Source organism: Dichotomopilus funicola (genome assembly GCF_033296635.1).
Source record: "Dichotomopilus funicola strain CBS 141.50 unplaced genomic scaffold C8A04scaffold_32, whole genome shotgun sequence".
Classification (NCBI taxonomy): domain Eukaryota; kingdom Fungi; phylum Ascomycota; class Sordariomycetes; order Sordariales; family Chaetomiaceae; genus Dichotomopilus; species Dichotomopilus funicola.
The window spans coordinates 108,009-131,839 of NW_026944053.1; the positions used below are offsets into that span (position 1 = coordinate 108,009).

At 56.5% G+C, this 23,831-nt stretch overlaps 5 protein-coding genes across 5 annotated transcripts; 2 read left to right on the forward strand and 3 right to left on the reverse strand.

Moving 5' to 3' along the window:
- Positions 1-582: 582 nt before the first annotated feature.
- C8A04DRAFT_28737 (uncharacterized protein) lies at positions 583-3,303 on the reverse strand (the record flags this gene model as incomplete). Its single annotated transcript, XM_062780760.1, has 2 exons — positions 583-3,058; positions 3,179-3,303. The coding sequence occupies 2 exons, from the start codon at positions 3,301-3,303 to the stop codon at positions 583-585; spliced, it is 2,601 nt and encodes an 866-aa protein (XP_062636915.1).
- A 5,216-nt stretch (positions 3,304-8,519) lies between these two features.
- On the forward strand, positions 8,520-11,311 carry C8A04DRAFT_28738 (uncharacterized protein; the record flags this gene model as incomplete). The annotated part of the gene is made up of 2 exons (XM_062780761.1): positions 8,520-8,684; positions 8,747-11,311. The coding sequence occupies 2 exons, from the start codon at positions 8,520-8,522 to the stop codon at positions 11,309-11,311; spliced, it is 2,730 nt and encodes a 909-aa protein (XP_062636916.1).
- A 1,250-nt stretch (positions 11,312-12,561) lies between these two features.
- C8A04DRAFT_12263 (Dolichyl-phosphate-mannose-protein mannosyltransferase-domain-containing protein) lies at positions 12,562-16,155 on the reverse strand (the record flags this gene model as incomplete). Its single annotated transcript, XM_062777279.1, has 6 exons — positions 12,562-12,710; positions 12,911-12,956; positions 12,993-13,415; positions 13,704-15,454; positions 15,527-15,816; positions 15,893-16,155. 6 exons carry the CDS (start codon positions 16,153-16,155, stop codon positions 12,562-12,564), a joined length of 2,922 nt encoding a protein of 973 aa, XP_062636917.1.
- A 1,004-nt stretch (positions 16,156-17,159) lies between these two features.
- Positions 17,160-20,404, forward strand: C8A04DRAFT_37346 (Pre-mRNA splicing factor PRP21 like protein-domain-containing protein; the record flags this gene model as incomplete). The annotated part of the gene is made up of 5 exons (XM_062783842.1): positions 17,160-18,507; positions 18,593-18,902; positions 19,305-19,308; positions 19,818-20,310; positions 20,376-20,404. The coding sequence occupies 5 exons, from the start codon at positions 17,160-17,162 to the stop codon at positions 20,402-20,404; spliced, it is 2,184 nt and encodes a 727-aa protein (XP_062636918.1).
- Positions 20,405-22,232: 1,828 nt separating this feature from the next.
- C8A04DRAFT_12273 (mitochondrial carrier domain-containing protein) lies at positions 22,233-23,495 on the reverse strand (the record flags this gene model as incomplete). The annotated part of the gene is made up of 3 exons (XM_062777283.1): positions 22,233-22,445; positions 22,514-23,252; positions 23,329-23,495. The coding sequence occupies 3 exons, from the start codon at positions 23,493-23,495 to the stop codon at positions 22,233-22,235; spliced, it is 1,119 nt and encodes a 372-aa protein (XP_062636919.1).
- Positions 23,496-23,831: the final 336 nt, after the last annotated feature.

Below are 23,831 nucleotides of genomic sequence, written 5' to 3' on the forward strand. Positions count from 1 at the left end.
CAACCTTTTCCTCCCTTGCTTTCCCTTCCTCCTAACCCCCCACCATGCCGAGACCTGCAACCAGAGAGAGACCAGAGACCAGGGACTAAAGGCAGCCATAAATCCAAGCCGCCGAAACAAAGAGAGCATCCATGATCCCAACCCGTCCAATGAAACCGAGAACCGAAAAATGAAACGACTCGAAATGAGGAAAACAGTATATATGTATGAAAATGCTCGTCCGCAACTCCCCCACACCCAGGCACCACAATACCCGTTCATCCAAAACGATTACTCTCAAGAAACGCCAGACAGAAATGACGATCGTGATATGATGCAGACTAAGAAACGGAGACCGAGAAAATATCGAAGGAAAAGAGAAGGGGAAAGGAAACCTTCGCCGTTAAACGCCTTGAATGCATGTATGCTTTGCGTTGGTGTGGTGTTGATTGATATTACTAATGGTACAGAGTTGCCGATGGAGTTGATAACCGGTCGATGGTGATGATGATGATGATGATGATGGCGAGTAGGATGGTACCGGTGATGCATGTAATCGTGCATTATAGCGCTACATCCGCGGTGTGAGATGGATGAAGGATCTCAAAAAGTGATGGAGATGGGTGCGCTGAGCGGCGCCTTGGTTTCATCCACTTTGGGGGTGGATTCAGTGGGTTGTTGTTGCTCAGTGGGTTCGGAGGGTTGTTCAGTGAGTTGCTCGGTGGGTGCAGCAGGTGGGGTCGGTTCCGCCTCCTGTGCAACAGGTTGTTCGGCGGGTTCCGTGGGTTGCTCGGTGAGTTCAATGGGCCCGGGTTGTCCACTGAGCGACTCAGTGGGTTGCTCAGCGGGTTGCTCAGCGGGTTGCTCAACGGGTTGCTCAGCGGGTTGCTCAACGGGTTGCTCAGCGGGTTGCTCAACCTCCTTGGTTGACGGAGTTGACGAAGCATCTCCAACCTCCTTGGGTGCTGAAGGCTCCTCGGGGGCTAAAGAGTCCTTGGGTGCTTCCTCAACCGCGGCCTGCTGCGCCATTTCAACAACCCCCTTTGAAGGCTCTCCCTTTGGAGTCTCCTCCTTTGAAGACTCCCCGCTCGAAATCTCCCTTGGAGCCTCGGTCTCCCCCTTCGGAGTCTCTTTTGGAGTCCCCTTCGGCGGTTCAGTCAACTCAACAGGCTGCTTCAACACCGGCCTCCCCCCCTCCTGACTAGGCCTCGGACTCCTCTCCCCCCTGATACTCAACATACTCTCCGACCCCGAAAACTGCCGGCCGTGACCACCCACCGGCACCACCCCGCCACCCATCCGGCTCCAAAACATCTGCTCGCGCAGCCGCACACTCTCCTCCCACGCCGCCTTCCACTCGGCATCCTCATCATCACCAGCGGCAGCGAACCGCCAATGGCCGTCCTTGACGATCCGCAAGAACCCGAGGAACTCGCAGGTCGACCGCACGCGGCCGAGACAGTACCGGCATAGCGGGTAGCCGACCTGGGTGGTGTTGTCGGTCTCGCTGACGCGGAAGCGGTGCGTGCGGAGGAGGTGCTCGGCGTCCTTGCGGGCTTCGCCGCAGAGGGAGCACGGGTGCAGTTCGGGCTTGATGACTTTGCCGAAGCGGCCGGTGGCGGTGGATGGGGTGGGTTCGACGACGAGGGAGCCGTCTGTCATGGCCGTGAGGACGCTGCGGCGGGCGAGCCAGGAAAGCCCGGGTGCGGTGTCGAGCCGGAGCGTGGGCTCGATGTCCTCGGTCAGTACCCGCTTGTAGAACTTGGTTTCCTTGAGGTGTGGGAGCGGGGTGGTGTGTGTGTTGGCGGACGTGGTGCTGCTGACAGACGACGCGGGCGTGTGGGGGGTCTGTGGGGAGGTTGTGGGTGGTGTTCCCGTCGTGGTCGCAAGAGAGGTGGTAGAAACGCTACCCATCGAGATGTGAGAGGTAGCGGAGCCGAGGCCGATACCCAGAGACGCCAGACCAGAACCGGACGACCCGGAAGGAAGTCGGGGCGCAGAGAGCCGCTTTGTCGTGCGGAGCAACTCCTTGAAATCGTTGCACGCGGCCAGGTCGGTGCGAAGTACAGGGTGCAGAAGGTGGGTGAAGCTCGTCGGATACGACGGCTGAGGCGGCGGAGACGGCACGGGGAAGCTGTGATGGCGCGACGGCCCAACAACCATGGGACCAAAGCCCACTGACTCCCGAGCATCGGCGACGCTCTCGCGCCCCGGCGATGAAGGGACAGTAGCCGGCGACTGCTGCTCCTCCTTCTCGACTGCCATTTGCTCCATGACCTGCTTGAGCTCGACTAACTGCTCCTGTTGCGACCGCAGGAGAGCCTCGGTGTCGGCGATCTGGGCGCGCAGCTGGTCGTTCTTGCGCTGCAGGGCCTCTTGCTCCGCGCGTGCGTCCTCCTTGGCCGAGATGACCATCTTGTTGGCTTCCTCAAACAAAGCGGCCGTCAAGTTCTCGAGCTCCTGCTCAATCTTCTTCTTCTGCTGCTCCATGTCGAGCCGCGCGCGCTTCTCCTCGGCCGCGCGGGCCACCAACATCGCCTTCTCGGCCTCGACCGTCTTCCGGCGCACCCAGACGTCCCCCGAGAGCATCTCGCGCTGGTCCTCAACCTCGGCCTCGAGCTCGCGTATCCGGTCCTGTGAGCGTTCCAGCTCGACGCGAGTGGCTGACAGGTTGTCGTCCAGGGCGGTCTGGTGGTTGATGGCGTTGATGAGCTTGGTGCTGAGGGTGGCCACCTCGTCGTTGAGGTCTGGGTGGTGGGCCGGGGAGGACATGAGGACTTCACCGCTGGCCGGGCTCATGGCGCGGCTCCGGGGGTCGGGGATGGTACTCATGTCGTTGTCAAAGTCGTCCGGGTGGGAGGGCACGAAGAGCCGCTTCGGCTGTGGAGTCGAGGGCCGGGACGACCGGAGGAAACCGTCGCCGACCATGGGCAGCTCGGTGGTCGAGTTGGACCGCGTATGGGTGGACGAGGGTCGGGGCGAGGCGGTCCGGAGGATGCTGGACAGTGACCTGTGGTGACCATAGCTAGAGCGGCCATTTGGTGGTGGCTGATGTGACCAGCCGGTCACGGCGACGAACCTTGCCACTTGTTAGCATGTACTGATGCCTTCCTCTCTGTCTCTCTCTATGTGTGCGTGTGTTCTCCCTCTTCCTCTCTCCCTCTTTCCTTTCTCTCTCCCTGTGCTCTGGCCCTCTCACTCGAGGAGGGCACGACTGGGAGCACGACCGAGGCACTTGCGAGCACGAACTGGGTCCGACCCTTCGTCCCATCTGCGCGGCCAGTCCCAGCCGTAACCCGGCCGCAGAGGTGGCGCCTGAATCATAAGAACAAAGCAAACAGATAACACAAAAGCATAACATACGGATAATCCAGCTTGAACTGCCTGGGTGGCGGACCGCACCAAGCGGCCAGCAAATCCTGCTCGTCGTCCTTATCGTCCTAGAAAAGCAAACAAACACACAAATCGTCCCCCGCCCACTTCGACAACCTGTTCTGGTCCTTCTTGATTTCAAATCGCCTCGTCGTGTCGTCCCAAATCGGTATCGTCGTGCGGAGGAAAAGTCGCGGGTCGCGGTGTACTCGTCGGGGTTGGAACGGGCGAGACTTTTGAGAGAAGTGCCGCAGCTTTCGTCGCTATCGTTTCAAGATGTTGGGACGGTGAGGAGAAGAAGGACAAGAAAGATGGGGAGGCAAAGGTCGTTCGTTGGTCGGTCGGTCGGAGGACACGGGACGATGCGAATTGATTACCGTCGCATCGAGGACATATGAATGAATAATCGAAGGAATGAATAGTCGACGGCAAGACGAGAGGAAATAAATGATCCTCAAGGCGCGGACAGCGGCGTCGCAATAAACAATACACCAGCACAGACAATAGTTAAGGTTCGATGGACGGCGCAAGGCGAGGATCGGAGGAAGAGGCGCCGGCGGCTAACTTGCTGCTGGGAACGGGACGCTTGTGGGTACTGTACAGATGCATACGAGAAGGCGATGGGCCTTTTTGGTGGCATTCGGCGATCGAGAGAAAACTCACTGGCCAGCAGGGCAATTCAACTGGGATGCTGCGTTGCATCGCAAGGGCCAGGCTCTGTGGGAGGCGAAGATGGCCCCAGCGTGGGACGGTACCGGGGTCGTAAAGCCTTGATTGGGCCCTCGCCTCAGCGCGCTGCGCTAAAAGAGCCTTTTCCACGCTGCAGGCGCTCAGGCACCGTTTGCGCGCAGTGGACTCAACAACATTGGCATCGATTTTGTTTTGTTGTTTTTCTTCTTCCGCTTCCTGTTTTTTTCCGCCAATTGTCCAGTCCTGTCCCTTTTTTTTTTCTGCAGTCTCAGCAATCTCGTCACACAAATCTGTTGGTTCGCGGGGAGCTTCTGCGGCGCAGACACACACACCCGTAAGAAGTGAAATCCAATCGATTCTTTTTCCGCTGGTGGCCGCTTGTGTTGGTTGGGTTGGGCCGGCCTTTCCCGTCTCTCTCCATGCGCGCTGTGCTGCCCGCTGTTGAGTCGGGGTCCGAGCTCGGCCCACTCGGGCAGGTGTTGGTGGGTCCAGCACAAACGTCATCGATCGACCCGCCGGGCTTCCAAGGGTCTCCTCGACTTGCGCGCGGGGTTGACGTCCATCCGTCACACTCTCAGTTTGCTTACTGTACACTCTCCTTCGTATCCCTTGGTTTATTGTCTTGGGGCCAAGGCTCGGCGATTGAAGCGGCGAGAGCGATTTTATTCAGGAATTCACGAGTCGATGTTCTTGTCGACTCGTTGTCTGCGGTGTGATGCCCTCGGGGTCATCGAACTCGATTTGCGATTCTCTCGCTGCCCGAAGCACCGTGTCTTGGCTCCCCGCCTCGTAACCCGACGTTATTTGTCAATGGCTGCGAGCAGTGCGACAACATAAGGTTGGGCGCCAAGCTAACTGGCGCAGAGTGGAATCAGGGGCTACAGTTTAGATATTCCCTTTTATTTCTCCCCACGGGGTCTGGAGGGCTAAACTGGTTGGTGGGACTCGTCGATGGGCCTCAATGGGACTTTATGCAGATCGATCTGGGGTATCAGGGCACTAGGGTATCAGGGCCACGGAACATCCGTCCACTCCTACACTACCTACACGTCCAGACATAGCACCGGCGATCTCAAAGGCACGGAGAAGCTTCCCACTACGGCATTTTCGAAACGGGCTACGACTTCCGATTCGAGCATCGTCTTTCGGATCTCGGCCGCGAAATGGCTATACACTAGTGTAGACAAGCAGCCCTACGTTAGCTGCATTTACGTTTGCGTTGCGGCCCGCGACTTTTGTTGATCGAACACATTCGGAGCGGCCCGCAAAGGACACTGCATTCCCTTCCCTCGAGCAAACACGGCAGAGACGGCAGAGACGGCAGAGACGGCAAAGGAGCCAGTTGTTCGGTATTCTCTCCCTTCCTATTCAAGAATTCGTAGCTCAAAAGGCCATCATCACTATGATCGATCTTCCCCCTTCCCCCGATACCTGAGGTTGATAGTGATTACTATCCATCCCCTCACTTCCCGTTTCAAGTCTCAGCTCTCAAATCTCAGCTCTCAAATCTCAGCTCTCAGCTCCTACCAACGCGGCCTCTTACTTTCAATTACTCATCCGGGAAGGGAAGTTCCCGTCTGCGAGTCGGCGCCCGTCATGCTCCTACAGGTCGATCGCGCGGAGATGTGAATTTCTAAGCATCCTTAGGGAGACATGTTTCCTGTGTATGTACTGTGAGGGTGGAGTGGCGGAAGCGGAAGCGGAAGTGAAAATGGGAGAGGAAGCCCAAGATCTTCCTTGCTTGTTGATCTGGGGAGATGGCTGGTGGTGTTTGGCATGTGAGAGAGAGCACGAAGGCGACAAGCATGGAAGGAGAAGCACGAAAGAGAACACTGGACGAAGGAAAAGCACGAAATGAAAGCACGAAAGAGAAGCACGGAAGAGAGCTCGGAAGAGGGGCTATCGTGTCTCGGAAGAGTTTGACACCCGCTTGAAGACTCCAGACGAAGAAGACTTTGGAAGCCATCGAGAAGTTGCGATCAGACATCATCACGGCTAAGCCTCAACGTTGAATCGGATGCCCCCGATCGGGTGTGAGCACGACGCACGAATATCGAGAGACTATAGGATGAGCTGGGGAGTGGCCTCGAGGAGAAACATAACTAATACTCGCTTAGATTCTGGTCGATGGAGCAATGAGGAGTCTGGCGAGGATCTGGCGAGGAAAATTGTTTGCTAAATCCGAGTCAGTCTTCATCGTCCGGGCCGTGTGCGTTGTAAATCGCAAAGTCGAGATCGATCAAGAGCAAGAGCAAGGACAAAACTCGTCGACTTGGGATTTACACGCCTCAACGCTGTAGCACGACAACCTGCTGGCCAATTGATCTTGTCCGGCTTTCACGCCGACAGGGACTGGCTTGGCGACCTAGTCATGCCGCCTGACTCGAGATAATGCGCCTAGAGTTTTGGACTTTTTTTCCAAGACTCTTGGGCCTTTTGGTACCTGACGGAGTTTACTGACGGAGTTTACTGACGGGGTTACTGGCAGTTAGGTCCCTTATCGGCGCGATTCGCAAGGACGCAAGGGCCTTGGTCCGAAATAGAAGTGTTTCAGAGTCGGTCTACCGTGCTCATGATGAGCTCGACCTGATGTGTCTTTTGCGGTGCTGTTGGTGTGCTCGCCCCTCCTCTGTCTAGCTGGGATACCTGGGATATCCCGGTGGAGTAGATGTCAAATACGCGCGCGGGTCTAGACCGTTGTGTTTTTCCTCGCTCTAGATTCTCTATTCTGGGGTACTTGTCGTGTCGTGCGATAAGTTCGACACGCCGGGCAAGATGTCCGGTACTAGGGAGGTGAAAATGGGAAAGTTTGCTCGCCGCCGCGATCAGAAGGAACGGGGAAAGTAGTGAGGGGATGATGATTTAGAAGACAGCTCGACAGGAAGGGACCTGGCAACCCGGGGTCGATCATAGTCACAACGCTCGGCCTCTGTCTCCAGTCTCCACGGCGGATAGTTTACTCAATACGACAAAGCTCCGCCGCGCGCGTTCCCGCACCCCTTGTCCCTTGTAAGCGCAAGAGGATATCCCTTCGATCGACATAGCCGCGCAACGGTTTACCCTACGGCCAGCCATGCCAGCCTAGTAGACAGTCCACAGCACAGCGTAACGGTTAGTAAAGGTTTGCGCATCTCCGTGGAGAGAGTAGACACCGACGATCTTCCGAGATGTGCCAAGCTCCATGTCTGTGGAGAGAATATGGAGAACTGGTGTAAGTGTTATTCACATGTGTGGAGGACACTAGAGGTTGTACGGGTATCTTCCCCGTCCTCTGCCCACTGACGTCAACCGGACAAACAACTCCTTTAGCTCGATAGCAAACATTTCCAACATTTCCGGAATATCTGGAATTTCTCGCCTTCCCAAGATAAGGATGGAGAGCATGTGAAGAAACAGCAAGTCATACACCTCGTTGTTTGCTATCTGCTCTGTCGTGCCGGAGGATATCGCGCGGGTCTGGAAGAGGCCTCTCGCCTTGGTCCTCGACTTCCTCCAGGAATAGCGACTTGGGACCATGTCAAACATTCGCCCCCCGAGCAACCCGCACGCTAAGACTTGGGGGTCCAGCCCTTTGAGGGTCCTTCGTGCTGAAGTGCCTTCATGTTGGCTCGTTGGCTGATAAACTCGAACAAAGTTGACTTGACACAGCTTGCCACCTTGGGCCCCCACCGCCCCGCGTCCCGGGCCCAGACACACCCGCCGAGCCCCCCAGCTGGACCTAGGTAGCTCCCAGTTGAGCCTCCTTGGCGCCCTAGGGAGCCGTTGGGAGCCTCGAGGGAAACCCCCTCCAAGATCCAACCACACGGACGCTACCGATACCCGTCAGTGCCGTCGTGTCCGTCGTGCTCTTCTCGATATGGATAGAATTATGGGGAAGAACTGGGTCACAACTAGGGACCATGGGGACCAAACTGGGGACCAAACTGGGGACACTGGAGACACTGGAGACTCGAACTTGTATCAAGTCATGCACGGAACCTCGCCCGGAGGATTCCTCGACACTGGATTCGTCCATCTACGGGCACTGGCAGGGGACTCCCGTGATGCTTGGCGGGAGGCGAAGCTTGCAGTGATAGTAGTAAGAAGTTGAACATGCTGTTGCCTGCCAGTGTCTTTCCGCCTCCTTCCGCCTCTTGATCTACTTGCTGTGCTTCTACTTGCTCTGATTACATAGGTAGTTCGATCTAGACATCCAGATCTCGCAGCGGAAGACACAGGACATGGAAACCCTACAGACGGAAGCAAACAATCGGAGGTCGACTAAGTCATGTCAAGAGGTCCGTGAATTCTGGCAATTCTGACCATTCTGACACTTTGGACAAGGAAACAAAGTCGACAAGGCTGGCATCGAGGTCGATATAAACCCGTGACGGTTTCCCCCTGGCTTCGTTCTCGATTTCCCTCTCGATATTCAGCCCGACCCATTGACTTGTTTCTATGACCAATTCCTTAGTTTTCCAATTTACTTTCCTTTTCCCATGCCTTCGCAATTCTTTCGACACACCTACTCCGAGACTCACTCCAACACCGCTAGCGCCACGTCGTCCCCGACTCTAGGTTCACTTCCCTTGGAGTCAGACATTGGTCTATGTCCTGAACCGCCCTCGCGCCTGGCCCGGACCTCGTCGCAGAGTCTTTACCCTGTATGTTGTCTCAGAGCAGAAGACAAATCTCTTGCTTTTCGAGCAAGATTTGACCTGAATAGGAACTGGCTGTCCGCGAGTGTGAGCGCCTCAAGACCAACATCAAGAGAGCCCTCGCCGAGAGCGATCCTCCCGTTATGCCGCACCACGTGCCGCAGAACGAGCCCGTCCGGCGTGGCTCTGTCTGTGGCCGGTTCCAGCCGGCCTCGTCGCCGCCCACTCGGCCGCTACCCATCCCCAACGGACCCCCTCGCTCGGCCCGTATGTCGGTCGACGGGGGCGTGCTTCCCCCAGGCGTCAACATGATGGAGCCGTCGTATACCCATATGCGGCCGCCTCCTGGGTTTGAGCACCTCGCTGACCCGGAGCGTCGTCGGGGCACCCATATTGGCGACATCGGAATGGGTATAAGTGCAGGTGTTGGTGCAGGTGCCGGTATAGGTACCAACACCAACACCAACACCGGTGGCCAACGCCACAGCATCAGCATTGGCGAGAGCACCAGAAGACACCGCGAGACGCTCCGCTACTGTGAACGCTGCAAGTGTCCTCAGACGGTGTACCCCCACCCCCACCCGTCGTCCACACCCCCCAGCTATCATCACCATCACCGGCAGCATCAACACCACAACTCCACCCACCACAACCATCACAACCACGGACACAGTCAACACTACCAGCACAACCCAAGCCACAGCTACCACAGCCACCACAACCACTACCGGCCCCAGCCCGACGTCGACCACATCCCGGCCGACAACACCCGCCCGCGCACCATCAGCAGCTTCCCCCGCTACGCTACCGCCGCGGACCTCGTCGACACCCACCGCGGCTACTCGGCCCCGGCCCCACCCCCGCCGTCTCAGTTGACGGCCGATGCCGTGAGACGCGCCGCGTCCTTGGCTGCTGCCGCTAGGTCGCTACCTCTGCATGATCGCCGTAATAACAGGGTGATCCCCAGCCAGAACGTCTATCAAAGCACCAACTCGAATAATCAGAATATCCAGAGCACCAGCACGGGTGTCAGCGTCAGCCGCAACGGCCTCGGCCTGACCCGACTCAACATGGACGCCATCAACCGTGCTGACACGGCTTCCCCCTACGAACCGCGGTCCGCCTTCGACTTTGACTCGGACAGCGAGGGTGAGGGCGAAGAACCCGAGCCGGAAGCCGAGCCAGAAGCGGAGTCTGACAGTGACTCGTCGATGGGCGATCCGGATGCTCCGGGGTGGCCGGACCTTGGTCTGAATCACAACACCATCAACATCCCGGCCATCCGGGCCGCCATGGAGCACATTGCTCGTCGAGTCAACAGCGAGAGCAGCAACACCCAGAGCAGCAACAACTACAGGAGCAGCAACTACTTCAACCACAACAGCAACAACTTCCACAACGTTGACGACGACTCCGACTCAGAGGAAGAGGACTCCCCCCTGAACTTCCGCAACCGCCCTTACACCAACCCCTACACCCACCCTTCCACCCGCTCTCACACTCACCCCTACACCAACACCAACCCATACACGGCCCCCGACCACAATATCAACCTCCTAGCCCCCTCCTCCCCCTCCGTCAACACCGCCTCTTCCTCCTCTTCTTCTTCCCACTTCCTCTCCATCTCCGACCTCGACCCCCACGACCTCAGCACTGATCTTTTGGGGCTGGGCATCCACGACACCGATGTCAACGGTGTCAACACCAACCCCAGGCCCAGGACCAACACCAACAGCACTGTCAACACCGCCACCAGCAGCGCGGCATACACCCACTACACCAATGCCAGCTATGTCAGTGACAGCGACAGCGACGGTGATAACGGCCCGGACCCGGACACAGATGCCACTGATGATGATGACGACGACGACTACGTTCATGCAACCTCTGCCCCTGTCCCTGTCCCTGCCCCTGCTCCTGCTCCTGCTCCTGCTCTAGCCCCCGTCCCAGCCCTAGACGCCGATGAAGGAGAAGCAGACGGCGAAGAAGAAGAAGAAGAAGAAGAAGAAAACGAAGAGCAAGCAGCCGAGAACCGTCTCCGCTGCCAGACCGCCGCAGCCCTGCTTGATGCGGGTTACTCAGTCTCGTTTATTCCTTACCCGCTATTTTATCATCGCTCTCGTGGCCTCAGGGCCTGTCATCGCGCACGCATGAGGGCACGGATGAGGGCTAGGGCTGCTGCGGCTGCTGCTGCTGCGGGACTTTCTCAGCTTCCGGGTGCTACCGCTGCTGCTACTCATGGTCATGGTCATGCTCACGCCGGTGTTGGTGGTTACGGTCATGGTCATGCTCAGACAAGTGTTACTACTCCTGGTGGTCCGTACGCTAGCGGTGCGAACGGCAATGGCAACGCCTATGGCAACCACAACAACTACAGCCACGGCCTTGGTGCCAATGTCAGTGCCGGTGCTGCTGGGGTCAGTGTCGGCAACGGCTATGCCAACACCGACAACAGCAACAGCGTGGTCAACAACCTGACCAGCAACATCACCCGCAGCGACAACATCGACATCCCCTCGGCCACCCGTCCCGAGGTCAATGTCAGCGAGCTCGACGATGAGGCACTCGAGGCTGAGTGGGAGGCTTTGATCTCGTCTGACACGGTGACTATGATGATGGGGTTTATCCGGTGATTTCTTTTTTTTCTTTCTCCTTTCTTTGTTTCGTTTTATTACTCGACTGTTACTCGTCGCTGTCGTCTGCTTCTCTGCACTGTTAACATTCATCCTATCCGCTTCCTCTTCCTACCTGTCAAACCCAAAAAAACTGAACTTGAGTCAGTTTTGTTTGCCTAGTTTCTTGTGATTGCTTCCATCTTCTGCTGTATCGTTTGTAATCCGTTGTATTCTGCTCTGCTCCACTCTACTGCTTGTAATGTTTGGAAACACTCCCTCAGTGCTTTTCACTGCTCTAGTTTCTAGTTTCTTGTAATTAATTTGGGCACACTCGCTACATTCTACCGTGTTCGGCGTTGGTCTGTATTTACGGGAACTGAGGTTGCTGGAAACCAAGACACACTCAGGGGTAAAAGGTGGTTGATAGAAATCAAAGGTCCACTGGCAAACCAAGAAGGTCAAGTCGACGGGGTAAAAAAAGCAGGTTTACCAGTGAATCTAGCGAGGTTGACAAAAAAAAAAGGGAGTTATCAGGAAATAAAGGAGGTTGACGGGGGGGTTTAATTACCAGCAACCAGACAGAGTTGGTGGCGTCCGGCTGTATTTATAACAGAAAACTAGAATGAACTCTGTTCACCAAATACTTGACCTCAATCTGTGAACCCATGCCACAAACCAAAATTTGCAATGCGTAGCAAACACACACAGCACTTCTCGTAGAAATTGGCCGATAGTCCCTCAAGAGAAAACAGAGAAAAGCTAAGCGGATAGAGCAGACATCGACAATTCAACACAGCATAGCATAGCACATTCAAAATAAGAGCGGTGGTTTATTCCATTGCTCTAAAAAGCGAAAAATAACCAAGGAGATCTGGATCAGTGTGTCGTCCTTGTGTGATGGTGGTCAGAAACCCCCAAATTGTGCTGCTGTGCTGTCTTCCCCCCGCAAACTCTCACTCGACACCCCTCCCCTCTCCCCTTCCTCTCCCGTCTTCTCTCTCACTTCACACCCCCTCTTCTCCTCTCCTTTACAGTCGGCGAGAGCTGTTCCCATCAAGTATCGCCACCCCCTAACAAGAACGGAACAGCCCCAACCATGTCCACACCATTGTATTACCTTAGCTACCCACCCCCTACCTCCTTGCCTTATCTCTCTACCGCGACCCCCCTGAGCCCGTCTAAGTTAATTCTCACAATTCATCCACCCACCCCCTCACCCACCCCTCCAGCCTCCCAATTGGCAAGTCCGTTCAATTGACAAGCTAGAGTTAAAGCTCCTCCTTGACAGCACTCGCCTCATTCCTCTCACTCGCCGGTTTAGCCGCCTGCTCCTCACGCTCCTTTTCGCCCTCCACACTCTCCTTGGGCTCGGGCACCGGCGCACCGGAAGACGCGACTACTGTCTCGCTGTTGGCGCCTGAAACAATATGTGACGTGAGCGATAGGTCATTGGGCGCGGAGAATGCCATCTTCCTTTCTCCCTTTCTCCCTTCTTCTCCCTTCTCGGGGGGTTACTCGGAGGAGTCCCTTCTCGAGAAGGAGGGAGGGGTAAAAAGAGGTAGAAAAGATGGGATAAAATGGGGATAGGACTGGGATAAAACTAGGACTTAAACATACCTTCGACATCAGGGTGCGGGGGTGCCACACCCGCGCCGGAAGCCGGCTCCTCCTTCTCCCCAGCCTCTGGAGCGGGGGGTACCGCCGCCTGCTGTTGGTCTTGCTGTTGCTCCTGCTGCTGCTGTTGCCGCTGCTCATCAGCCGGGGCCAGGATCTCGTTGCCCTGCGCATCGACGAGCCGGGTGCGGGTCTCGTAGCGCGTCTTGAACTCGACTTTCCCTTCGAGCGCCTTGACCTGCTCCTCGTTCAGGAGGTTGCCATCCTGGTCGCGGTACTCGACTCGCTCCTCCTTGCGAAGAAGGCGCTTTTCCTCCGCGACGACGGGCGCGGCCGAGACTTCAGCACCTTGAGAAGATTGCTGCTCTTGTTGCGGCGAGTCGGCGATAGGGATTTGCTCCTGCTCCCCGCCTGCTACGTGAGGGGGCTGTTGTTGGGCGGCATCGACGGATTGCTGGGGTGTCTGTGCGGCTGCTGGTGTAGAGGGAAGGCCCTGGTAGGCTTCGTACTAAGCCCCGAGTCAAAACGTTAGCATGTCTCCAGAATGACTACATGACAGCGATCGTGCGGTTTTTCGTCAATGTCATAACACGTGATCGTCCTCGTCCTCCTCTTCCTCGCTTGCTTTCCATAGTAAAACAGTGATGATACATAATGTTTTCTCAGAGGAAAAGGAAAACCGCCCCCCCAAAACCCGTCCAAAACCCAACCGACAAACAACCGAAAAAATAGCTCACTACCCCCCTCTTTGGGGCAACTTTCGCTCCGGAATTACGGCATTAGGGAGACCACTTACGCTGTCCAAGAACGTGTTGCAGTCCCAATCCCAGCCGCTGAGGAGCTTCACACGCTTGCACTCGTCCCGCGTCCATGTGTTGCCGTACGCAAGCGGGGAAAACAGCGAAAAGGCCGCAATCGACAGGACCAGGAACCCGACGGCACCTGCCCGGCCGATGATGGGGTTCTCGCGGAGCCCCACGCCAGCGATGCGCGCGGTGGCGAAGTCATAGATCTGGCAGAAGGCCATGATGCCAAAGTAGAGCGCGGGGAAGTAGTGGTGCAGGAAGAGCTGGCGCTGCATCAGGTAAAAGGGGAAGTAGTGCAGCGCCCAGCCGAGTACGGAGGTGCCGATTTCGTAGTCGAACCGCTTGAACACGGGGACCGCGTAGTCGTTGCAGCTGCGCTGCCACCGGAGCACGGCAATGCCCTTGAACAAGACGTAGATGACCACGGCCGCCGTGGCGCTCCACCAGATGATCGGGTTGCCAATCAAATAAATTTGCCTGTGGTCTTTGCCCCAGAAGTTGATGCCTCGGCTGAGGATCGGCCACGACGGCGGGCGGGAGTCCCAGGCGTGCGACTCGACCAGCCCGGCATTGGTCTTCCACATGACCTTCTGGAGCTCCCAGAACTTGCCGAAGAAGCCCGGGTTCGCGTAGTTGACAGTCTCGGCGCCGGCACCCAGCTTCGGGTGGTCGTTCGACTCGACGTACCACAGGCTGTTGGGGAGCGTACCGCCGCGCGCGCAGGTCACTTCCTGCTGCTCCGAGGCCCAGTCGGGGAGCTTGACCTTGTGCGAGAACAACACGCAGCCCGTCATGACGTGCACGAGCCGGAACTTGGTGTCGATGGTGCGGACCCGGTCCTGGGCCACGCCGGACTTGGACTTCTTCTTGACGATCTCGACGCGGAAGAAATCGTTGGCATCGCCGTCGAAGCCTTCGTAGCCGTATGCGGAGACCTCGTTCTGCCACTCGGCCTCGGTGACGGGAGGGCGGACGTCGTGGGAGTGTAGGCGGCGGTGGGTAGCTAGGTGGTACAGGCGGACGACCGCGCCGTCTTCGATGTAGGGGGTCTCGGGGATGTTGTACCAGGCATTCGTGCCGTTGATGGGCTCGCCGTTGATATCGAGGGGTTGGGTCTGGTTCTCGAGCAGCCAGACGTTGTTGTCATCCTTGTGCGGGTAAAGAGTGATCTGTTGCTGCTTGGATCCCGTCGGGTACATCAGATTGTGCGAATGCAGGTACCCGCCCTGGGTGTTGACGTGGCGGATGCTGACCCGGCTGCCCATCAACACATCGGCCGGGACGTTCTTCATGCCCTTGCTGTTCAGCGTCGACTGGAACTCCGAGCTCATGAACCCGTCGCCGTCGCCGGGGTTCTGCAGGATCAGGAAGTGCACGCCAAACATGGCCATGTAGAAGCCCACCGGGATGATGATCAGGCAGAACGCGCGAGCCATGAAGTGCTTGCTAAAGATCCGGATCGACACATTCTTGGTGTCGCCCAGCAGAACCCACAGCTGCACCAGCGTCAAGGAGCCCACCCAAGCGATCGTGAACAGCCCAACCCACTTGATGCTCACCGTCATGCCGAGACCGAGGCCGGTCATGACGAGCCAGAACCACCAGCTCAGACCGAACGCGCGGGACGGGCCCAATTCTTGTTGGTTGGTGAACGACGTGAAGGCAAAGGCAGTGAAAGCGGTCGCGATCATCAGGGGAGAGTCGAGGAGAATAAGCCGTGCCTGTGTAAGCAGTCCGTTCTCTGCAATAACAACAACAGTCAGCCCAAAGCCATATGACTCCCCTAAAAATACCACATAACATCACAACGTACCGAAAATGATGAGACCTGCACCCATGGCCGAAGTGAAGCTACGGCAACCCGCGGCCTTGAGGGTCAAGAACATGGTTGGGGCGAGGAGGATGCCGCAGATGGCGGGGAACATGCGCATGGCCACATAGGGGACGCCGGGCTCGAGGTAGTCCTTGCCAATGTCCTTGAAGTCAAAGTTTCCGTTGAAGCCGGCAGCCCAGCCGAAGAGCGTGATCATCAGTTTCGCGAGCGGGGGGTGCACGTCCATGAAGAACCGGCCCTTGATGTACTTGGTTGCGAAGCCACCGAAGCTGTTGCGGGAGTAGGGTCAGCCTTGGTTCTACCTTTCTGGACAATGCTTGGAAGAGGGGGATCGGGACGACATACTGGACCTCATCGAAGACGACGCTGGAGGGCTGGTAGATGCGGAACAGGCGCACAGCGGCGGCAAGCACGGTGATCGCCAGCACGATCTGGAAGTCAGAGCCCGGGAGCAGGAACACATCGTTGTCTTCCACGCCCTCGGACGAATAATCCTCTTTGCGCTTTGTCGCTTTCGCCTTGGGTTTCTGGCCGAGGGACGAGGCCCCCGGTGGGGGAGAAGGAGAGGCACGCGCGGCCGACGGTTTAGAGCCCGCCGATCGAGCCATGGTGTCGGTAGTTTTCGGCGCCGTGGGACGAGAAGGTTTTGTCGTGACAATTGGGAGGTCAATGCCGGAACCTGGGGGTTTCGCGGTCGGCTACGAACCGGTCCGAGGTGCGCGTCGAGCCGGCGTGGCAGCTGCAGCCGCAGATACGCCGATCATAAAACGGGTGGATGTTTAACGAGAGTCGCGAAAGGTCAAGGTCCGATTACAAGGCTATCATGGAAACCCCGAGGGTGCAAAATAAAAGAACAAAATTATGAAAAGGGAACAATCGACAGCCGCAAAGAAGAAAGCGCGGTGCCGAAAGAAGAAGAGGATGACAAGAAAAGGTTTGTCGCTTCCTGTCGTCGACCTCGAGGAAAGCTGAGCGAACTGCGTAAAGGGGGTTGCAGTTTTGAGAGCCGCGCTGGCAGGCATCAGATCCCCCGTCGTGAAATTAATTGAGCTGAAGTGGCCTCAACCCCTGTCGCACTCGCAACGGCAGCGGCCAGGTCTGGGCCGCACTGCGATTGGCGGCTCGTTGGTGGCACAGACCCGTTTTTGGATCCCGCAGCCTGGGCGGGCGCTGATACGAATCTTTCGAGAGCTTCTGGGTCGTCTTGGATTTCCGCTACGACCATGCGAGCCATGGTGCAAAGTATCTGTCCTAATTTTCTAGAAGCACAACCCACACTTGAGAATTACTATGTAGAACACTAGGTACCTTAATTATGTACGGCTGGATATCCCGTGATATTCTTCTGTTTCCTTTCGGGAGTTATTTGGTGCATGACGGATTCTGGGAGAGGGACGGATACGGAAAACAATTCGAGAAACAATTCGACGTTACATTACAGGTAACGCTAACCATGGGTCCATCTGCACGGACCCGAAGTGCCCGGAACCTTTTGACACGGCTGTGTCGTTGTTCCATCAGATAAATTGGAGAGGCATCAACTAGCCTAATTCCCACCGCCGAAAATTGCGAAACGAGATCTAGCGTCGCGATCGCATCGCCCACATCAACCATGGCTGTCGCGACAACAACAACAACAACAAACGGCAATGCGGCCACCGAAGCCGCGGCCGTGCTTGACAACCTCAAGCCGCCGGCCGGTGTTATCATCCCGCCCCCCGGCGAAATTCGCGAGGCGATCGAGAAGACGGCCGGTTACGTGATGCGCGGCGGTGCGGGCCTGGAGCAGCGCATCCGCGACAACCACGGCAAAAACCCCAAGTTCAGCTTTTTGATGTCGAGCACCGACCCGTATAACGCGTACTACGAATGGCGCAAAGAGGAGATCAAGTCCGGGAGGGGCACGGCGCTCGCGGCTGGGCGCGTGGGCGAGGCGGCCGCCGCCGCACCGGTTCCAGAGAAACCTGCGGGCCCGCCTAAGCCGCCGGATTTCCAGTTCTCAGCCCGTATGCCTCGAATGAGCCAGAAAGACTTGGAGATTGTGCGACTAACTGCCTTGTTCGTCGCAAAGAACGGGCGCCCCTTCATGACCCAGCTTGCCCAGCGTGAGGCCAGCAACCCGCAGTACCAGTTCCTGATCCCCAACCACACCTTCCACAACTTCTTCCAGAGCCTGGTCGACCAATACTCCATTCTCCTGCGCGAGAGCGGGGTCAACGGCGAGGGCAACAAGGCGCAGCAGGAGCGCGTGGACCAGCTCAAGCAGAACGTGTCCGACAAGTACAAGGTGCTGGCACGGGCGAAGCAACGGGCGGCCTACGCCAAATGGCAGGAAGTGGAAAAGGCGAAGCAGGAAGAGGAGGAAGAGCAGAAGAAGATCGAGTTTGCGCGGATCGACTGGAACGACTTTGTGGTCGTCGAGACGATTGTCTTCACCGAGACCGACGACCAAGCGAAGCTCCCCGCGCCGACCACGCTCAACGACCTGCAATATGCTTCGCTAGAGGAGCGGAACAAGGTATCCGTCAGCTCCAGCTTGCGCATCGAAGAAGCCTTCCCCTTCGAGGATACCCACTACAACGCCTACCCCCCCGAGACCTACGGCGCGCAAGCACCTCCCGCGCAGCCATCTTCCGCCACCCTCGGATATCCCGCGGTCAACACTCCACCACCACCACAACAACAACCATCCTACGGCGCTCCTATCCCACTGGCGTCACGAACGCGGGCTACGGATGAGGAAGAAGAAGCGCAAAGGATACAGGAGCGGGAGCAGGAGAGGCTGCGGATGCAGCAGGCCCAGGCCGAGGCACGGGGCGGAGCAGCGCCGATGAAGATCAAGGAGAACTATGTCCCGCGGGCGGCGCAGCGGGCGGCCAGCAAGTTCGGCACGCAGACGGCCATGTGTCCCAACTGCAAGCAGCAGATCCCGCTCAACGAGATGGACGAGCATATGAGGAGTTAGTCTTCCCCCCCACCCCCCTCATACCCATGTTTACAGTTCTCGATTGATTTAATGGACAAATGCTAACAAGTCTATCACAGTCGAACTCCTCGATCCACGATGGAAAGAGCAAAAAGCCAAGGCCGACGCCCGGTTCGCCACGACCAACCTGTCCACCGTGGACGTGGCCAACAACCTCAAGCGCTTAGCCAGCCAGCGGAGCGACATATTTGACACGACCACGGGGCAAGCCATTTCGGAAGAGGAGCTGGCCCGGCGGAAGAAGGTCGCCCTCCACGCGTTTGACGGCAACCCGGACGGGAAGAGCCAGGCGCATATCAACCAATTGCAGACTTTCAATTTGGATGAGCAGATCCGGGCGATTCATCAGAAGTTTGCGGATAAGAAGTAGTACCGTGGGTGCTCGTCGTTCCGTAATGAAAGTTCGTCAGGCTGTTGAATGGGGAGGTATCCGAAGCCCTGATAATATGGGTTCAAATGATGGAGGGCTCGGGTGGGTTAGTATGGACTATGGGCGAGCAATCCGCACTGCAGATTGCTTCACAATCATATACCGCTTACCTCTATAATGTCGGAGGCAGCAATGGGGTTGTATTGAGCTGAGCAACAGGCACAAATGGGAAATTGGTATGGATGTATATGTACGGTCGTGCCGAAAACACCAGGCGTTCTGAGGGCTGTGGGAGCATTAATTCATGTTACTTGACGAGTTTGATCCCAATTGATCTTTGTGCCTGTTGTGACAATCGTCAAATGCCCGTTTCCGTCTTTGATTACATTACGTCCATTCAGTCCAGTAATGGAAGTGGGTTGATTGAATGTTACAGCGGCTGTGCGATGCGGTCATTGCCTGCCGGCGATTCGCAAGAGGAAAGATTACCCCACCTCAGCCATCTTTACGCAGCTCCCGCTCGGCCTTCGCAGCACACCATCCACAGCGTCCGCCCACACCACAACCCGCATCACGCGCTATTGATCCCCACTCTCGAACTGGCGGACCCTCGTGCCGACTTTCCACCGACCAAGACCACGACGAAGAGCGCACCGCGCGCAAAGAACAACATCCGTGCACCCCCCCGCGACGACTACAACTGAGAGGCGTTAGTTAACCTCGGGAGACCATATCACCTCGATCACCCTCCGCCCGTATTGTTAGTTTCCGCTTTTACTCAAGCGACTTCCAACACCGCGGGCATGGCTTCACCAACGGACGGTACCTCCCCAACGGTCACGGCCGCAACCGATGCGGCCTCGCCCGCTCTCCCGAGCCCCAACACACCCGCCGACCCCAATGCCAACATCAAGTCACCCCTATCCCCAACCTCGCCAACCTCCCCGACCAGCGCTACAAGCCCCACCGAGGCCGAAGCCGCCGCCGCCCGCCTGCACCGGCCCATCCTACAATCCCTGCCCGACACCCGCCAACAATCCTTCGACGAGATCTACGGCCCGCCGGAGAACTTCCTCGAGATCGAAGTGCGCAACCCACGCACCCACGGCATCGGCCGGCACATGTACACCGACTACGAGATTGTCTGCCGCACCAACATCCCCGCCTTTAAGTTGCGGCAGTCGACGGTGCGGCGACGGTACTCGGATTTTGAGTATTTCCGCGATATTCTCGAGCGCGAGAGCGCCCGGGTTACCATTCCCCCGCTGCCGGGGAAGGTGTTTACGAATCGGTTTAGTGATGATGTGATTGAGGGCCGGCGGGCGGGGTTGGAGAAGTTTCTGAAGATTGTCGTGGGTCATCCGCTGCTGCAGACGGGGAGCAAGGTGCTAGCTGCGTTTGTTCAGGGTATGTATTCATTTTCCCCGAGAGGAAACGTGTGTGGGAATGGACGACTAATAGGAAACATCAAGACCCTAACTGGGACCGCAACGCCTGGTGACGCCTCCAGACCAGCAACCACCACCACCACCACCACCACTACCACCACCATTGCCACAGCCCCAACGCCAACCCCACTCTCTTCCATAATCACACCAACTCAAACAACCACACACACCACATCCTCTCCGTCTCTCCACCTCCACCCCGACGTAGCCACACCTCTAAGCTACGCCTGCTCCTGACCGACAGATCCATCAATCGTGATACCAGCCGTGATTGTGGGTGTTGTCAAGTGACGGTAACAGCAGCAGCAGCAGCAGCAACACACCCGCCCCGACCGCAACGGAAATTACGCAAACGACCGCCGAGGGAGTGGTTGGAGGCGCATAAATTGAGGGATGGTGATGACTTGGATGGAGAGGGGGTATGATGCCTGGTCGGGTACTGGTGTTGGCGGTGGCAGGTATGGGCGTTGGCGGTGATATGGATCAGGATAGGGTGTGATGTGGATGGATGGATATGGGAAATATGGTTGGGGGGAAGGGAGGACGTGGATTGAATCTGATTTTGAGGATGATTTATTTATACCAATCGGGGGTTTCCGTTTCATTTTCTTTTCTTTCTCTCTCTCTTTTGTTCGTTTACTTCTTCTTCCATCTTGATAAGAGCGAAGGTGCAAGGCCAAAGGGTGGGTGCAGTACTGCAATTAACTTTAACGGTATTCAGCACATATTGATGGTGTGGAACCACCCGTGGTGGATGGATCCACGGCTAATTACGATGGGAAAAGCGGACGGAATGAGGAGACGAAACCACTCGCACGAGATTGACAGGCTTGATATCTACAGTGTGTTTCGGTCTCTTAGCTAGTGATTTAGCATTGGCCGTGGTGTTAGCACATTTAATGGTGTATGTGTTCGTTCGAGGGTTCTCAAGTGCGGCTTCCCGAACCCACATGAATATGGTCTCGAAGGCCTAGTTACATGCACATACAATATCTCTCCTAAGCCAAAGCAGAAAATCGCTGGCATCTCCGCTCGGTGAACTCATCGGTTGATTATTTGTTCATAGCCGGAGTAGAGACGATATATCTGCCTACCAAGCCCTCCTCAACCCCCGATCTCCGTTTCAAATGCTCGTCTGCATCCGCGGCCCGTTGGCCGCTTCTCCACAACCCAACACATCCGCAAAGTTGCGTTATCCACAACATATATCTACTGTACATACAAGCCAAATCTCCTTTTTAGAAGGTATGCCTGATCTAGTGGAGCGAGTCAAGAGGAGCAGAATTTCCCAACCCGCCTTGACCATCTTCATCCCTTATCTCCATCCCCCACGCGTCCATAATCGTGGAACATAAAAGACATCATCAGCGTTTTATCCCCCCTCATAAACGCCGCCGCCGCCCATTCAAATGCAAAAGAAAAGGTTGTATACAGTAATGCCATGAACACCCAACCAGATCCCGTCTATGGCCGTCATAATTTTATTCCCCTCTATAACTGGTCGTGTTCGTGAAATGGCGCAGAGACAAGGAAGGAAGGTATGTAAGTGCCGGCAAACAAACAGGTCGGAAAAAACAAAACGGTCGTGGTGTTTTGTGGTGATGAGGTCGTTCATCTTCGAGTAAGGTTGTGTTGTACAGGCGGAGATCATCCCTCCGGAAAATACCTAGACAGGAAGGATATTGAATATCCAGATGAACTTCTAGGTAACGTGGTGGTCCTTGGTGGTAGTGGTCGGTAGAAGATTCGTGTTGTTACATAGTGAGCGTGTCATGATCGATCGTCTGAAAGTGCTGCGTCGCGCTTAAATCGTCTGAAAGTGCTGCGTCGCGCTTAAATCGTCCGACGCAAGACGCAACGATCGGATGATAAAGTAGTGCATCAAGCCGGAGTATCCAGGAGGCGGAGGATGCCCTCGTACATGCCGAACATGATGGCCGCACTAGGGACAGTGCGCAGCAAGTGAGGCGTCAACCCGCCGTAGAGGCCGAGCATGCCCTCCTCCTTGAATACAAGCTTGAAGCACTGGACCAGGCCCGTGTATTTTGGCCGACCATCAGCGAGGGGCGCTTGGCGGAGGCGGGTTCTAGCGACCTGGTGGAATCATTAATATCTCCCTCCAACGCCATCATGAAAAGGGGCTGAGAAAAATTCAATCATACCTCGTGGGGATAGCTAATGACGGCCGCAATGAACTTGGAGAAGCCCGCAGCACCAAACTTGCCGGTCCAGTCGACTGTGTAGTCCCACCAGTTCTTGGCCCTCCCGCTAAGAACAATACGTTCCTCTCTCGCGGCCAGGGACTGCTTGATGCGCTCGTACAGCATCCAGTGCATGGTCGACTCGGCCACGCCCAGGTAGCTTGCGCTCATGCCCTTGTACATCCCGTGAATGCCCTCGTCACGCAGCACCTGCCGGATGCAGTCCAAGCTGTTCTTGTACCTTCGCTTGGTGGCACCGCCACTCTCTATAGCCATGTTCTTATCAAGCTGCAGGCGAGTCTTGACCATCCAGATCGGGTTTGTTGCTGTACTAGTGGTGACACCAGCTAGTGCGCCAGCGCCAAGGTGCACCCAAGGGGAATCTGGGTTATTGAAGTGTTCACCAATAATGCGCTTGCCGTTTCCATAGGTGAAGAAGTTGATAGAACGAGCTGGGATCACGCCGATGAGGTTGGGGCCGAGGCCCTTGAAAAGCGCGCGAGGCCCCTCCTGGCGATACACAGAGCCTAGAATGGACATGGTCTCATTGAAGTGGAATACCACCGTTCGGAGAGGGTTCATTGGTGTGATAATCGACGCCCGTGAAGCTTTGATCTGCGCCTGGTAAAAATCGGACTGCAGCCTTGTCTTGAGAACGTCTAGTGGCGCCGTCAGGGTCGCAGCCGTCATGCCGCCAATCCTAGAGGTAAGAGGGTCAGAAACAATGATGCCCTGAAGCGTTCCGATTGTTCCTTATCACCCAGATCCAAGCTTACCCGCCCGCTACCATATGCGCCCATGATTTCGCAAAACTCGTCCCCTTTGCGCCACTGGTTATTGGCGCTCCTGCCTGTCTTGACTCGGGGTTCACCTCGCCCGTCTCCCGTGACTGTGTGAGGGGTGCATTGCCATGCAACGGGGTCTTCCCGTGCGCACCAGTCATTGTTGTCCTCGCGCTAACCGAAGCGGAAGCCATCGACGGCTCCCGGCTCGTCGGGCGGGGGAGGGGGGAAGTAAATTAGGTCGGGGTCCCGGATGGCCGGGAACTAGCGGTTACAAGAATCAAAATGGAGTCTGACAATGTTCCCTTTTTTAAGTCAAATATTGGAATGCAGCCTCTGCATCGCCGTCGCAAGTTGAGGCAAAGGCAGGGATGGGGAAGAATAGGTGCGAAATAAAACCGAAAAGAGCGAAAGTCGATGTTATCGCGATAAGAAGCGACGTTCTCGAACTTTTTTTTTTGGAGACGCGTTCATTGGCCTTGGCCGGATAATCTTCG